At 36.0% G+C, this 17,922-nt stretch overlaps 1 protein-coding gene across 5 annotated transcripts in view; it reads left to right on the forward strand.

Moving 5' to 3' along the window:
• Nucleotides 1-17,922, forward strand: part of DNAH11 (dynein axonemal heavy chain 11) — a 137,302-nt gene that overhangs the window by 78,164 nt on the left and 41,216 nt on the right. For all 5 annotated transcript variants that reach the window (XM_085567868.1, XM_085567897.1, XM_085567887.1 and 2 more), the window contains one exon: nucleotides 3,207-17,786. In XM_085567868.1, the coding sequence (XP_085423994.1) occupies nucleotides 17,621-17,786 (166 nt within the window). In that variant the 5' untranslated portion in view covers nucleotides 3,207-17,620. The remainder of the gene's footprint in view (nucleotides 1-3,206; nucleotides 17,787-17,922) is intronic.

Raw genomic sequence — 17,922 nt, forward strand, 5'->3', positions numbered from 1 at the left:
CAAGGGTTTTACCATGAACATGACACTGGAAAGGTTTATAAATAGTAGGCAGTAACACTGCTGTCATTTTGCTGGCCATTATTGTGCTCTGGATGTTGTCAGCCCGAGCAGCTTACACGTGAAGGTGCATATGCCATTGCCTTTTACAACAGGACCTTCCCCTTTAAAGACAGAAAATGTACAGATCATGGTGTCGGTATATGTGTGACAGTGACAGAAGCTGAGGATTAGGAACAAATCATAAAAGCTGCATCACAGGAGATGAGGGACATAATTAACTTGATTAGTAACTTGTCATTTATAATGTAATCCACATTGATTTTTAATATTTGTTATTTCCACAAATAGTGGCTGTGTGTGTCCTATCTAATAAATGTGTACATGGAAAATGTCCCCAGCAATTGTAGAAACAGGTTTTATAAGGGTATTAAATTCTTACAGAGACTTGTTACTGTCAATGCAGAGTGCTTGAGCCAAGTATTAACATCTTGATCACCGTAATATCTTCTTTATCTGTAATTAAACTAGGTTTAAGCAAGACCTGACAGGAAATGAGTATGTGAGATGAGCATGAGGTACAAGAATAAGAATGAACCAAGTATAACTGACTTCAGCCTCAGGCAATGTATCTTTAAAAGCGTGTATGGTAATCTTCCAAATACACAATTGCTGATGATACAGAATGCCCCCAGGTTTACTCTCCCACATAAATTTGCACCAATGAAATCATAATCCGTTTTTAAACAGATAATTAAATTGTTGCAGAAAGTTGTGGAAGCACTCAGATTTCATGTAAGACTGCTGCTAACTGATGTAAAGTCACTGATCTAAGCCACTATTAAGCCAAAATAAGTGTCTTGACAATGCTGCTTCACCTGATGATTATTCCATTTCCAAACCTGAAATTAAGTACAATGTTTCTCCCTTGTTGTGACCTATTGTTTCAGACATGAGGAATAAAAAGAAGGCAAATCTGGCTAAAGATGGAGGCTGCTTTGACAAATTTTACATGTTTTCCTATACCTCAAGACTGGAGTGAATATTTTGCTATTTAGGGAAAGCTCCAGTGAAGCACTGAACCTGTCATTGCCTTCTTGGTATTTCCTCTAATTATCTATAAGAAAACCCTTTGAAGGGGAAGAAGGGGCAGTGAGGGGAAAAAGTTCATGGGTCTCGAAATCTTAGCAAGAAGTCTTCACTCTCTTGTTTAGCTCCAGCTTTTGCATTTGAACCTAGATCATTAAAGGTTTGCAACTTACTACTGCAATGGCACAGGCTACTGAGTTCCCCCCTGTGTTCAGTAACTCCTCAGGATTACTGAACACAGTAATATGCCTAATATTACTGTGCCCTAATATGCCCAAACTTTTTTGTACAGATACCTTACCTGATCTCCTGCCCTGCATTCCTAGGTAACGCCCCATCCCTCAGGCATGGCAGTCACACCACTCTGGTATCATTGCAAATTTGCTGAAGGTGAACTTGATCCCACTGTCTGTGTCATTGATTAAGATATGAAACTCTCCTGTGTCTCCTCCCAGCCTCTCATGCATCCCCAGTCCCCACACCAGCATGGCAGTACAGAAAGCAGAAAAAAACTTGGCTCTGTGTAAGCTCTGCTCAGCAGCAATAAAACATCTCTGTATTATCAACCCTGTGTTCAGCACACATCCAAAACACAGCTCCAAACCAGCCACTCTGAAGAAAATTAACTCTACCCCAGCCAAAACCAGCATCCTGTCACATTAAGGGAAAGGGCCTAAGGACACAAAACTCTTTATAGGAAAGTTAAATATCAAATGGACATCAGATATGAAAGTAAATAATAGTTCAAAAAGAGAGTCAGAGAAAAAGAAAATAAATCACACCTTCATTTTCTTGCAGCTTGAATTTAGGGGGAGAAGATATGACCTTGCATTGCTCTTTTCTGTGTACATTTGGTGACAAACTCAAACCAGCTTGAGAACCATTGGGATTTATTGAATGCAAAACCAGGAGAAAATGAAAGGGAGAACATTTCATTATATTTATCTGATTTCCCCCTAATTTCTCAAGCAAGACATAAATCACAGACTGTATTTGTGACAGTGAATACTTTTGTGTTTTGGGGGAAATATTTTTGCCTTGTACTGAACACCATTTCTAAATCAATTAGCTAGTGCAGGATTCTAGGATTCTACCTTTGAGATGAAAGATTATTTTAAAGCTTCTGCTTTAAAATAATTGAATGTTATATGCACTGGAACTTCTCACAGGTTGATGACTCTTTGCAAGATTTAATCAACTATGATAAGGAGCATATTTTTCAGCATTATCTGAAGGTTGCCAAGGAACATTACTTGAAGGATCCAGATTTCAACTCAAATATGTTCATACAAAATCCTTTGCAGCAGCTGGTCCCTGTGCCTGGGTCATCAATATAGCAAAATTCAGTGAGATATGTATATATCAGCTCTTGAACTAGCCCTGATGGGAGAATTTCGGTTAATGAATTTTTTATTATTTTAATAATTTATTTCAGCTTAGTGTTCTGGGGAGCATGTAACGACCACCAGAGATCAAGTGGGAAGTGTTCAGTACTTGGCAGTATGTATGTGTGTATTTTCTTTTAGTAGGAAGTAGTAAAAAAGATGTAGCTGTCCAGGATTTTTCAACCGTCATTACAATGCAACAGTTGGGAAATATTCTCCAGATGTACATGTTTCACTTGAAACATCCATCCTGGGTCTGGCTGGCATATGAGACAGAGTTTATCATTTGTGATTCCCTGGAGCACCTGGCAGCAGGATTTCTCCATTCATCCTAGCATTATAGCATGCTCATTTAATTACTGAGCAGTAAAAAACTTATCAATTGTAGATGAAATTTACTCAAATGTAATGCCTGTCTGATTACCACCTGTATTCTAAAATCATGAAAGTGATACTTATAAATTAATTCTTCTTGGAGAGTAGACCCACTGAGGTTGCATTCAGTTCTGCTTAAAATGTCCTTCTATAGATTATCATAAAATCTGTTGTAGTCAGTAAGGAAAGAAATCTTTGCCTGACTCCCTGTTATGGAGAAAAATGGGTCTAAAGCAAAGGTATGTAATGAAAGACTACTGGGAATATCTTAAAGTCTTTCATCAGAAGTAGTTTGTACTTTTGTAATGAAGTGAGACCAATTTCTTCTCTAATGTACCAATGTGTCATGTCTTTTTCAAGGTGTATTGTGAGAGAGAACCAAAATATTACGCACTGGCTCAGGCTAACACTGAATTATCAGCAGCTACAGGAAAACTAGAAGTCATCAGGAAAAATCTTCTTGTAAGTATGTCTTGATTAATAAACTTCATTCTCTAACACCTTGAGCCCCCTTCATTTCAATAACATGTATTTAGTTACTTTAATGTGTTTCATTTTTATTGATTTTATTACTACCTAGTTCAACTATTAAAGGCATGTTCACATTAGGGCTTATCACTATTTTCCCCACAAATGTACTGAAGAACAATCTTCATTTTGGGTGGCAGCACATGAAGCTGTTAACACAAAATGACTGAATTTCCTCGAAGCCATCTAGGCACATCACAACCAATAGACTAATAATTTGAATGGTTAATTGGACTAATAATTGGAATGGTGGTTGACAGAAGTAACTGACTGTGAGTTTTACAGGGAATATGTGCCAAGTTTTTATACCAGTAATGACCTGCTGCAGTATAGCAATAATGCCCAGAAAGGGCTATAGAAGCTCACGCTCATTTGTGTTAACTTTTCTCATTAAACATATGATAAAAACAGCATCAAATCTCCTCTGATTCTTTGAAAGATCCACAAACACGGGTACATGTGTGTGCTCACGTGCACACAGAAGAGGAAACTTTGGTTAGTCTTTTGCTGACAAGTGTCGTGTGAGTTAATGATGTAATTGAAGACCACACGTGTCATCGAGTATCTATTGAACTTTTAAGAGGGATTATTTGTTGTGTAAGTATGCATTTAATGGCACAAAGCACTCTTGATACAAAGACATCTTATGGTATCTTGGGAGATGGTGGGTGGAAGGAGTTTTTGCTGCAAACTAATCAACCTTACTAAGCAAAGAAATCTTCAAATGCTTTCTTTGCAAGCTGTGACATTAATTAGTTTTAAAAGACTTTGACTTTGCCTCAGACCTTTTTGCTGGTAATATTTAGATCTGTAACCTCACAATTTAAGATATCAAGCAATAAACAAAGGCTGAGTAAATCTCTAATGTGGCGTTTATTCTCATTGCTTTCTCTTGAATTAGCATTTTAAAAGAATGACAAACATTCACTTTTATGGAAACTCTCGCAAGCCTGTGACTTATGGTATTTTAGAATTTAATTCTTTATTTCGGGAATTTCCTGGTTTTCTTCCTGCTATTTTAGTAACCTTTTTTTTATCTTGTTCTGAAGGAGATACTGTTTAATGGCTAAACAAATATAGATTGTACCATCTGACTTTATCTTCTGATCTTCCTGACCCCCACCCCAAAAATCCCATCAGCTGTTACAGAAAGTATTTTTCTTCCATGTGAAACAGCCTTAGCCTTATGACCTTGGAGTTGCCCATTTAGATCAAAATCTACTCTTATGAAGCTTGTATCTACACTAGAAGACAGCTTTATGGAAGCACCATGTTTTTTATTTCACACATCTATATTGATATATGTCTTATAAGTACAAACACTTTTGGACAAAAATAGCCTTCTGGTGTTGTTTTGGGGATATTTTATATTTTTCTTCTTTTTAATACACATCACTCACCCTGAAACTCATGGAACCTTTTATTGTTTTAATGTGTTCCTCTGAAAAAAACACAAATACATCTCTGACAGTATCTCAAATAACCTTTTCCTGGTTTAGGTGACCTCAAATTCAATCAGCCTCCAAATCCAAATAATTTTTTTGCATTTGCTTACTTCCCATTTTTTAAAAATTTGTTTACCTTTTTTTACATTTATTTACTTTCCCTTTTCTTACCTCATGCATTTTCTGAGGGTTGTCAGCAGCAGTATTTCTCTCAGTTGTGCTTAGATCCTAAGAGGAAGAATTCTGCATTACAGGTGAAGTTGAAATTCCTTTGTATTTCTCTATTTCCTGTGTTAGGTCAACAACTGTGATACTGACATTTACTATGAATATTTTTACTAACCACTTTTTAAGATTCATACTGCATATTCAACGAGGATTCCCTTTACATGGTGGGAGGATCCCATTAAAGCTATTATTTTTCTAACTAAATCATACCCTTGCTGATGCACCCAATGAACTTTTCTAAGGAATTATGGCTTTAATTTTTAATTCTCTAGTAGATATTACTCATAATAATAATAAGCTCCAGAGCTCATGGGGTTGTTGAATAGATAACTCTACAGTTGAACAAATTCATTGTTGACAAATGCAAAATAACATATTTGAACTTTTTATGAGTACTTCTTGATTGCTGTTCATTGATTCATGGCTTAGAAAAGAAGAATTCAATGAATTCATTAAGAATTCAAAGGCAAACTTTGAAGTTATTCCTGTATTGATTTGAGAGTAGGAGTGGATGACACCCAAAGATCCTTCTAAACAATATCATTTTACGATTCCAAAAATAAAATTGAAATTTAGTTCATCCAGTAATATTTTTTAACATTAACAACTTCAGCAGAAGAATGAATAGGAAATACTTGTCTAGGCAGTGTGTCTAGTATACATGCTAAGATCTATTTCTAACATTTAAGTAAATGTTATAAAGTAAATACTCCTGCACACATCACTCAGGAAAACTTGGTTTTGACTTGTTTCTCATAACTGACTTGTGATTAGTCCATAAATTTGAAGATACCAAGAAGAGATTCAGTTTTATGAAAAACCTTAAAAAATGTACCCTTAGATAATTAATGTCTTAACCTACCATTTCTGTACTGTGGATGATTGGCTTTTTTTTTTTTTTCTTAAGGCAAATTATTCTTCTTGGGTATTTCTGTATTTGCTTTTTGTGGTCCACATGTTGCATTCATCTCTCGAGAAGAATGTCCAGTCACTGTTTTTAGGTGCTCTACTATTCAGCCTCCAATCACAAGCTTCAGTTACAATGCAATCCTTTGCACAGGCCAGTGCAAAATATTGTGCGTTCTAATGTCTTGCAAATTCCAGATAGGAATGGGATTCTCATCTAATGCATCCTCTTTTTTTCCATTTGTGAGGTGATTGAAGTTACTGAATTCTACAAACTGCTTAACTGTATATATGCTATAGCCCAACAGCTTCCATACACTTGGCACTAGCAATGATTTCTCTACCTATTGTACTCAAACCATATAATTTCTTGTTGATGGAGAGGAAATGTTAAAATGCTATTTAAAGAAAATATTTGAAAGTGATTGAAGTAACCTAATTTTAATTACATGTCTAATTTTATCTAATAGCTGTGTGGCAGACTGGAAGTTATCACAATGTCTGTAAGTAGTGCATAACATTAAGACACATATAAATGACATTGATAGCTTTCCGAGGACTGGCAACTAAAAGGAAAAAAGAAAAATTGCAAGTTATCATGTACCAGAACTTCAAACAATCTATGAAGCTTAGGAATTTTTTTCCAGAATTATAACAAGTTGGGATCGTGACACCCACTTTACAAAATGATAATTCAAAAAGTTTTGCCTATAGGAAATTATATGGCTACGAAATGCATTTTCTCTGATGGCTTTCTACCTGTGAAATGTTAGAGGATGATGAGAGACTGAGTTCATTAGAAAAGTTCAGCAGATGGAATGAATTCTGCAGACTGGTGAGTGCAGGATCCCTTCCTGTCTTTGCACTTTGCTCTCTGGGCTCATCTCATCGTTTTTCTCCATGTAAACATGTACAACATGGTCAACAGTGAATAAATTTCTCTGCAGATTTTCATCCCTATTCAATGATCCTGAACTGCACTGTTAAATGTTACATTTCAAAGCAGCTCGGCTTCCTCAGCTGGAAATTTACATTATTCCATATGCTAAAGGACATGGTGTGCAGCATGCAGTTCATGCTGTTATGTACAGCAGTAGCATTAACTAGAATTAGCTGATGAAAAGATGCAAATTCAGCATGAAACACTGACATTTTATTGTCATCCATCTTTATAATTAGAATAAAATGCTGCAGATATATTAGACAGTTTTCTTTGTCCTTTCTAGAGAATTTAACATCTAGCAAAGTTTCAACAGTTCCATTTTCCAACCATGGTACTTCTTGATCTGCTTGATTTCATTCTTCATTCAGTATTTTGTAGTGTGGACCTGTGACCTATGCAACCTGTTCCATCTGGTTCATGTCAGACTTTTTAAAGGTAAGATTCACTGCGTAAGGAAATCTGTGAAATTAGTATAAAGGGAAGACAATCTTGTATTTTTCTCTGGGAAAACAAAAATGTACCATGCAGGCACTTCTTAGCAACAAGCACTTAGATTTTATTTACCTTAACAGCTGATAAACTTGTGTAGCCCATCAGTCTGTAGGAAGCTCTTAGTGCTTAACTGAGTTGTTTGAGTAAACAACTCAGAGCTGTGTCCATAAACACATGAATTCTTCTGATGTTAAAGGAAGGTCACTCTCCATATATGGACATTTTTCTGTGTCTGTCTCTCTGGGCTATCAGTCAGCTGTATCCAGTCAGCAGGATTGCCCCCTATTCTTCAGTTTATTTCTTGCCCTTTTCCCTGTCAGCCTGTCTCTTTTCCATCTTCCTCTATCAATTTTCTGAAGAATAAAGTTGAAGGCAGAGCATCAGATGCTAGTGATCTCTGCTTCTGCACTCATGGATATTCTGTGCTCCCTGACTCATAATTCACGTTCTTTCTGTTGGCAAAGAGAGAGAGGCAAGGAAGGATAGTTGTACATATTTTTCATATGGAAGTTTTTGTGGCCAGCAATTCTCAGCAATGATAACCAGTGCAGCTGTTAGTAATCAATAACACACCTTCAGTTTAGGCAGCACAGTTACTGACCTCCTTTCACTTTTCATGGGCTCCAGAATACATCTTTAAATGAGAAATGATGAGGGACCAGCTGCCCACACAGTCAGTTTGCATACAACACCCAGCTGGGCAGGAGTGTTGATCTGCTGGAGGGTAGGGAGGCTCTGCAGAGTGAACTGGACAGGCTCCCCTCCCGGGCAACAAGGACAAGGGAAAATGACCTCAGGTTGTGTCACAGAATGATTAGATTTCATATTAGGAAAAATTTCTTCACCAAAAGGGTTGCTCAGTAGAGTCACCATCGCTGAAGGTATTTCAAAGATTTGTAGATGTGCCATTTGGTGACATGGTTTAGTGGTGGGCTTGGCAGTGCTGGGTTAACAGTTGGACTCAATGATCTTAAAAGTAATTGCTGACTTAAATTATTTTATGGTCTATAGGCAACATTGTAATAAATATTGTTACAGTAATCTTTATTGATGGTAAATATATACAGGCTGGTATAAATAATAGAAATACACTGTGTAATTCAAACATTTTAAATGTTCTGAAGATGATTAAAAACACTCTGTGGAGGATGATGACTATGAATCCTTTCTTGTATGTTAAATTTTTAATATCCCATCAAGTCCAACAATTGCTATATAGTAAATTGATTACAGTAAATGGAATGAAAAGGTAGTTAGGAAATATCAATAAGCATTGTCTCTTCACAAGCAAAATTATAAGTATTTTGAGTGGAAATAAATCAGATTTCCATCCTTCATGGGACTAGTTATCTGCTAAAAATATTTGTGAAAATTATGATTTTTACATTCATATATATTTCACAATCAGTATGTCTATACTATGCAAGACAAAAAAAGAAAAGTAAAGTTTAGTGGTGCTAAGGCAAAAAACTTGGGCCAAGCTGATTTTTTTTGCACAAGTGGTGCAATTTTTATTATTTATCATTACAATCATTGCTATTAATATATGAGAGAACTTAAAATATACTCTGTGCCTGACAAGGATTATACAGGGGCACAGTCCAGCAGGCTTGCTATGGAGAGTAATGGCTCTCTGCTGTGATTTGTGGAACAGAGTTTCCTGGCATGAGCTTCCTTGAAAACAAATGTATTTGAAGTGCATGGTTTATCCCATAGGATGTTGGATTTAGAGTGCTGAAGTATAAAATTCAATATGTATTTCTGCTGTTGCTAGGCTTTATTTATGTTGCATGCTATGAAAAGATGACAAAAGGGAATGGTGTGTTTTGTAGTGACAACTTTCCTATTCAGAAATCATAGGATAAGAACTGCTGTGATAAAGGAGACTATTAGGTATTAAAAAAAAATCCCACAGGTATTGAGGCATTGCTTACTGTTTGTCTCACTCTCTCATCTTTACTACCTGAGCCTTTGATGGATGAGTGTACTTGAATGATAGTCAGCTCTGTGTTATCATGCAGGCAAACTTGAGGTGTCTAGAAATAAAGAAGAATAGAGAACTGTTACTGTGCTCCTTCTTATTCCTTGAATTCTAGAATGATGGAGTTTACTTAGAGCCCATCTCTGTTAGATGCACTTATTGAGGGCAAGTCCTCATACTTTTTGAGTATAAGTCCTCATTATTCTCTCAATTTAAGATTCATCACCATAAAAAGTGTATTGGCTGACTCATTATCCCTAAAGAAATCTAATAGATTTTATTAATCTATAAGATGTATCTTTCCCCCTTTACCAATAAATTTCTTATTTTAAATTTATAAATAATTTCTAAATTTTCTGGTTGCACACCACCAATTCAAGCATCAAACCTGACAGAAGAAAGCAAAATCTCTGATCCTGCAAAAATGGTAAAAACAGCTTTTGTGGAGGTAAGCACAACTTGCTCCTGCTACTGTTCTTTCATTAAACCCCACAAAGGAAAATTTTGCCTTCAAGTGGAACTCGCTATTGTTAGCTCTGTATGTTACTCTAGAGAAACAAATTGGTTTGAGGTAACTTAATTGAGGCACATACAGTATGAAACCCCTGAAAGCAAATCAGGGATGTTGCTGCCTTCTGAGCAGAATGCAGAGAAGTGTGGTTGAAGGTGCAGATCAGTGTGAAGTTCTGCCCATGAGCAGATTACTGAATATTTTTGTGTCTCCAGGTTCATATGCAAAATGAAAATAATAATTCTGTCTTGAATTTTTTTTAATTGTTGTTAGTTAATATGATAGTCCAGAAGCTGCACGAAAAAGACCAGAGTTTAGCAAAACATTTCCTCTGAAGTTTGTGTCCCTCAAAGTTAAATCTACTGCCTAAAATTATTGTGATTAAAATATATTATTTGAAATAAAAATAACAATACTTATAAAAAGCAAATAAAACCCCCAAACAACAAACCTTAGCTACACTATTTAACCATCTCTTTTCTGCATAAGCTCACATCTTCACTTGAGAAAGCAGTTGAAGAAAGAGATGATTAAACAGAATAAACAAAATTACTGGGCCAGCCAACAGGTTGGTTAAGTGACCTGAGGGAAGAAGATTTTGCCTGAATATTCATCTTAGTGAGAGTTTTTAAATAGTTTAAATTTTTTGTTGAACGGGAGGCTAAGCCTTAATTTTTCAAAATTGTGTGGGAAAATAGGTAAAGGAAGTACAGGAGGGCAGAAAGGTGACAAGATGACCTTTATTAGGAAACCATTAAATTAAAAAAAAGACCCAGCCAAACAACCCCAAACGACAGCTAAACTCTCAATAAAATTGTATGAAGTAAAATGTGCTGCACCAGAATTTTATTTCCTAAAAATCAAGTAGTGCTGAGAAACTGATATTGGCATGATTGCTAGAGAGAAATCTCAATAACGAAGTCACCACATTTATACACAACTGTGAACACATTGTGACAGCCTGGGCAGCCTCTGGTTAATGAGCAGAAAGACTGAATAATCCTCTAGGTCAGGATGGAGCTGCCCTGCATCTGCCCTTGTTGCACTTTAGATTGCAAATAAGTGGAAGGCACCCATCAGATATTTGCTATTTGCTTTTGTTTTTTTTACAGAAACTAATAATTTTTAAATAAGAATGAAATGTATTTATGGTAAAATTATATATATTTCACTGTGATTATTAGCTTTATTTGCAGACAAACATTATTAAAGCTGCCACATGCCTATTTAACAGAACCACTGGAGTCAGCCACAGCATTGCTGAGCAATCTCTCCTCAGTCTTACAGAAATTGTTCTGTTTCAATTCATCATCTAGAATTTTAACAATTCCTTTTTTTGAAAAATACATGTATATGACAGGAAATAGAAGGTACAAGGAATATTTACACTATGACATGGGTTCCCAAGGTAATTTGAATAAATATTTTAAGTTGGCTTTCCTAAAATCCCTGTGATCTTGCTTTAAAAGATCAGAATGGATACTTTTGTTTCTGAAAATATCTCAGCAGAGGCTAACAATCATTATTAAATCAGTTTGGAAAAAAAATATTGTAAGAGCATAAAACTAATCAAAAAACACAGCAATTAAACAGATTTTTTTTTAATATTATTATGAAGTTACTATGCTAGAAATGTGAAATATGTAAATAATCTTTCCTTTGGTAGAAAAACAGTGAAGTTGATGCTATTAAGTGCATATGAAAACTTCTGTTTGTCCCAAGACACCTGAGATGGTCCCTATTGGCCTGGCCTTGCAGCCCTCCAAAGCCTTTGGAAGGTCTGTGCAAGTCAATGGCCTTAGCCCATGGTTAGGCTCCAGGTCTTGAAGATTTACACATAGTTAAAAGAAGTTTATCTCCAAAAGTTGAGGTTTTATTGGTGATCTTATTGTGTAAGTTAACGTGGAAAATATTGGAAAGGATTAATTGAGAATGTCAAACATTTTCCTCTGAGAATAAATTCTTTTTGACTAGAACAGGAGACAGTTAACTTCTGAAAAGCATCAAGACTGATGATTTTGTCTATATAGCATTGACCTGGAAGCTCAGCCATTCAGACTAATAAATCAGGCAATTTATATTTAATCATTAACTAACTCCCGAGCTGAACAGCTGTTCAAAATTAGAAATGGGTCACCCCGGCCAGGATGACATTACAGGCAATCTATAATGCATTAGAATAAAATTATAGTGATTTTTAACTGTCTGGAAATTTATTACACTGCATGTTCCAACTCTTAAACCCTTGTTAGCCAATGTCACTAGTGATTTATGGTGCTTGGCTGGCATGGTAAAATTACTGAAGATTTAAATAGACAATCATTCTATGTTTAGCAAATTTTCAAATTTCAAAGCTATTTTGGAGAATGAGTTGGGTACTCTTTATTGTTTATGACTTACCCATCAGTGCCAACAAGAAAAGAGAATGGATAAATCAAAAAGCCCTCTTGTAAATTAATGGATTTATTGTCTTGTTGCCCTCAGTTAATGATTTAAAGAAAAATCCAATGACTTCTGTAGGCAAAAATGGATGTCTAAAATACTTCAAAGCAAAACTGCTATATTGCAGAGATTGCTGTTAGAACCTTTATCAGGGATAGTCCTTTACTTGTCACCCATTGTGCCTCTCTTATGGATGGAACTGGGGTTTAGGAGGCCTTGACACTCCAAATTCCTGTGTTTATATTGTGAAATACATACATGCTAGCTCTTTTAAGCAGCATATTTGATTAAAGATATTTCTATATTCTTAGTGGACTTTCTATATTCCTCTTTTATAACAAAAGGCTTTGAGACTTCTGTTATCATTGAATTCTGTCTGCCTTCCCAAGACTGAATGTTTAACCACTTCAGCATTTCTGATTTTTGTAGAAAACGTAAGTGAAAAATATTTCATTAATATAAAATTTAACGATTATTTTATTACTTTGGTTTTGTTCACATAGAAAAATTGTGTTTTAGATGAGAATTAGCTGTTACTTGAGATTGATTCTATAATCTGTACAGCTTTCAGAAATGAGCACATGTAAAATTTTCTTTTAAGCCCTGAAGCAGACGACACCAGAAAATAACAAGCATTTAGTATCAAATTACATGAAGTATAGGGGATACTTTCCATTCAGATATTTTAATTAACTTAGATTACATCATGTAAAGGACTGGAAAAATATTATTTGATTACTACTTTTGCTCTGAAAAACAAATGTCCATACAGGCAGAACGCAAATGGCTGTCCTTATAAAGTACTTCTGGGGTGCTTTCCTTCTTTCATGTTGGCCCCTTCTCTGCTTCAGTCACTGGAGAATGATTTCCTGAGGTTTCCCTAATGCAAACAGACTATGAGACAACTTTATTTTATCTGCAGTATTTCAAACAGTACAAACAAAGAAGAAAAGTAATGACAGTTCTTATTTTACATCAAGAATTTTATCCATTTGAAGATTACTCTAATGGGTGGTCAATTTTTACCTTCCTCTCCATGCTGAAATTGTTTAAGCATGCATTCATGCATAGGTTCCTTCCTTTGCTGGGAACTGTACACACAGAACAATCAAAGCATAATGTGCCAAAACTGCTAGTTTGGGGTTTATGTCATGTCGCAAATCCTGACTGAAAAAGAGAGTATCCATCTGAAATTCTTTAGTAACCAGCTTAAATTTCAAATAGATGGTGAGCTGTCTTTATCACATAACTGTAATAAAATAACAGCTTTTCACATAGCTGCTTATAATAAATCATCAAGATCTCGGACCACTCCTGACTATTCACCCTAAATATCCCAGGGTTAGTGTGGTTAAAATGAATTCTGCAAAAGAACATGGGAAACACGGGCTCTTTGTAGGAAATATATATATATATTTTAAAAAATATTCTAGAGTTAAACTTTGAAAGAATCATTGCAGCTGGAGGGAACCTTCTGAGGTATTCTAATCCATCCTCATTGATCAAACAGGGTTGGTTAGACCAGATTGTCCAGTACCATGGAAATTCCACAACATCTCTGGGCAGCCTGTGTGTTTGGCCACCCTCATCTTTTCTCCTGTCAAAATTCCATCATTGCAGCTTTAGCTGAGTAAGATTTCTGTAGTTAGTGGGTAAATGAAGAAAGATAAATAAGAGCAAAAAACCCTGCAGGTCTTCACAGAATCATAGAACATTTTGGGTTTAAAAGGACCTTAAATACCATCTAAGTTCTAAACCCCCTGCTATGGGCAGGGATACCTACTCTGCTGTCTTTCTCCTCACCTTGGGAAAAAAAAAGAAAAAAAGTAGAAGCAACATATTTTTTGAGGTTGAGACAGTTTTTTCTTCCTCTTTCTTGTCTTCTAATATTCTTGTTTCCTTGCCTTTTCTGAATGTTGCTGGAAATGGCTGCCCTAGCATCAGGACGCCAGATGCTGCCAATATTGAAGCATGTCCACCATGCTTTATCTGATCTAGAAAAAAGCACCAATTACTGAAAAAAAACAGTGGAGAGAATATTTGACAAAGAGTTCTATCCCATTGTTTTCAGCCTCAAAGCTTTCAAGTCACCACCAGAAATTCTGGATTGTTTCCAGCCTTTGCAGTCTTTGGAAGTGTATCTCTTGCTGATGGAGTACTTCTCCTGTTGTAATTTTGTGTGCTTTTGGTTAAGAACACAGAGATTAAACATTCTGTCACTTCCAAGGTGCTCAGGAGATAACATTTTCTAATCTTGCTTTGCAATCCATAAACGTGTTGGAGTCAGTCCATTGAAAACCTCAAAGCACAGAAGAAAACTTTTGTGTGGTGACATCTTACTGACAGCAGCACTTGTGTCTTCCTTTGGACCCTTCATAAAACAATATCATCAGGAACCAAAGGGACATTTCTGGATCCCTTCTCTAAAGTTACAAAAAGTAAAATTTGAAGTACAGATCTGTATATACAAGTGCCTCATTGAAGGTATTTTTCTCCCAGAATATGTTCATACATATATATATATGTATGTATGCATACGTATGAGGACTTACATAGATATAGATAGATATAGACATAGACATAGATATAGATAGATATAGATATAGATATAGATGATATAGATATAGATATAGATATAGATATAGATATAGATATAGATATAGATATAGATATAGATAGATATATTATATAGATTATATAGATATATATAGATATATTGTGTGTGTGTGCACACAGGCATACTTTCCTCAGATTACAGGTATCTTTTGAGGGAAATGAAAGAGATAGGTTCTGTGGCAGAAGAATGTCCCTTCCCTTTTCAATTCTCAATGCCAAAGTCTGTTCTTTGTGACACCTTTGTAACAGCAAATGCTGTAAAATTGATAGAGCTGTACAGAGACCTATTCTGCTTAGCTTCTCAGTTCCAGGAAGAGCATATAGTTATGATAATCCCCATTTTTCTGCACATGAAGGAAACCAAGATAGTACTCAGTAAATGCAGAGTAGTTCAAATCCTTGCAGTTGTCTCTGCAAAGTTTTCTCCCTCATTACTTTTGAAGATTTGGGCCATTCTTTTCTTCCTCAGTGCAAATGCTCCTCACCACTTCCTACTTGTTTCCTATTTCTTACATGCATTATATCATAATTAATGTCATTTATTCTCAGAAATATGCAAAATGAGCAGCACTTACCTCATTTTCAATCACAAACCTATGACACAGCAGGTTAGCTGAATTATGAGGACCGTCTGGAAATAGAGTTAAATCCAAATCCAAGTTTCCAAGGTCAGTACTCAGAACTATGGGAACATCTCTTTGTAGATGTTTGCATTGTGCTAGAGTTTAATAGTTCCTAATTTATCTAGAGCTTTACCTGAACCTCTCCCTGTCCTTCTCCACCAAAAATTTGGTTGCAGATAAAATCCTTTCTCAGAAGCCTTCTACCTTGCAGCCTAGGTAGAAAAAAATTGCCCCATATATTTTCAATAGTAGGACTCTGGAAATAAATGTCATTCTTAACTCTTTTAAGACTCTAGTGAAATGGATTGAACATTTTTATGAATAAAAATAAACTATACTGTAATGTTTGAAGATGCTTTCACTGAACAGCAGTGAGACAAAATACCTTGTTTCACTTTTGATTGTTTTCCTGCAAGTGAGGAAGAGTGGAAAATAAGAGACAAATACACTTGAAAAGTTATGTTAAAATAGATGTTATTAATAGTTCTCTACAGAAGGAACAGCAAGTAGTTCTATGTTGTTAAGTATCAGCTTTGTGCAGATATGGTGACACTAGGTGTACCTATATACTCAGATATTTTTTGTGCATTGGGTGAAATATTAATATCTTAATATTAGGAACCCTGATAATACCCCAGTGCTATTCTTTTTCACAAGGAAGTATTTCAGCTTGTAGAAATTATTGTATTGGTTGTCTTACAGTCCAGAGATGAAACAAATCATGTATTCAGTCTTTTGATATATTTAGATGAATGTGTTACACATGGGAGACAGATATATTGCATGCTTGCAAAGGGGAGTGTATGCCTGCTGGGGCCTCTTGGGTTTTCAGCACATCCATCACAAGTTAGGTTTATTTTGGGCTCAGAGATTGGAAGCAAGCATTAGACAATTTAACGTGGTATGTGTTCTGTAATACTATGGTAAATATGACACTGTGCCATGGAAGCTGCACTAGAGATATAGTGCCACTCTTATTACTAATAATAGTGCAAATTTGGCTCAAGTTAAATATGTAATTTTAGTCATTACAAATAACTGTCAGATATACATGGGGGTTGTTTTTGTTTCAGTGTACACTTTTAAAAGAAGCTTCAGTCTAAAAGCCAGCAGTGAGGACTAGACATGTCCAGGGAGAAGGAAAATTTTGATGGAAGACTTTTTAAGATACTCCTGAATGGGGAGAGAAGATAGTTCAGCTTTGATACCAATGATGCAGTGCTTTCCTTTATTTATGGCTTTTGAATTCAATCCAAAAATCACTAACACGGAAGCCTGGAAAAACACCATGAAGGAATTGGTGGGGGGTTGCCCTTTGCTTCCATAAGGCAAAAAAATAATTCCAGGCATCTGGTATAGCTCTTCTATTATGCTTCCACCAGCCCCTCTTGTTTGTTCCAAATTATTTATTCACTCTCTCTTATTCTGTTGTGCTGCATTAGGTATTTCTCTTCCCACCCATACCTGTTTGGTAAGCAGTGATTTCAGGCATTCCATTTATATTTTCTCTCATCTGCTTGCAAGTGCCTGTGAGGGGTTGGCACCCAGCAGGCGTGGCTGTGAGGTGGCTGCTCTGTGACAGCCCCTCCTTAGTGAAGGGGCACTCACACGAGAGCTTTGCTGCAGCTGCTGCCCCACAGGGAGATCCGTGGCTGCCTCTGCCTCTGGAGATGGCCCCATCCTCTGGCTTTAAAGCTGAACTATATTAATTAGACACCATGGGAATCCTGCTTTAATTTTTTTTTTTTTTTTTTTTTTTTTTGTGGATAAATAGTGATTTATGTTCCAGAAATAGGTGCTCAGAGCATACAGAAGCACTGAATTTGCACTATCAGAATACACTGACTTTTATAATATATGATGAATTTTTAACTTCATTGAACTATAAATATTTTTATGAAGTAAATGTCTTAAGAGAAAACACTTTCTAAAAATCTGTTATAAATATGATAAACTGCTTCTCATCACTTTCCTTTCATCTGAAACTCCACAGGGATCCTTCTTTTCTGCCTTACTTTAATTTATATCTCCCCAGTTATCTTGTGCATTGCACTGAGTCATGTCTTGCTACTTGGTAGCCTTGCTGGATGATTACATTTCATCCAAGGCTCTTTTTCCTGTGACAGAAGGCCCAGATCCAATTGCCACGTTAAGGGATGATGCCGTGGCATGGAGCAACGAGGGTGATAGGATGTCAACAGAAAATGCCACTGTTCTAACAAACCGTGAGTGCTGACCTCTGATGATAGATCCCCAGCAACAGGGAATTAAATGGGTAAAGAATAAATGTGGGGCTGACCTTAAAGTCACATGTCTGACACAGAAAGGATATGTGCATACTGAAGAATTGGCTTTTGTGCC

Source organism: Lonchura striata, chromosome 2 (assembly GCF_050655825.1).
Source record: "Lonchura striata isolate lonStrDom1 chromosome 2, ASM5065582v1, whole genome shotgun sequence".
NCBI classification, from domain to species: domain Eukaryota; kingdom Metazoa; phylum Chordata; class Aves; order Passeriformes; family Estrildidae; genus Lonchura; species Lonchura striata.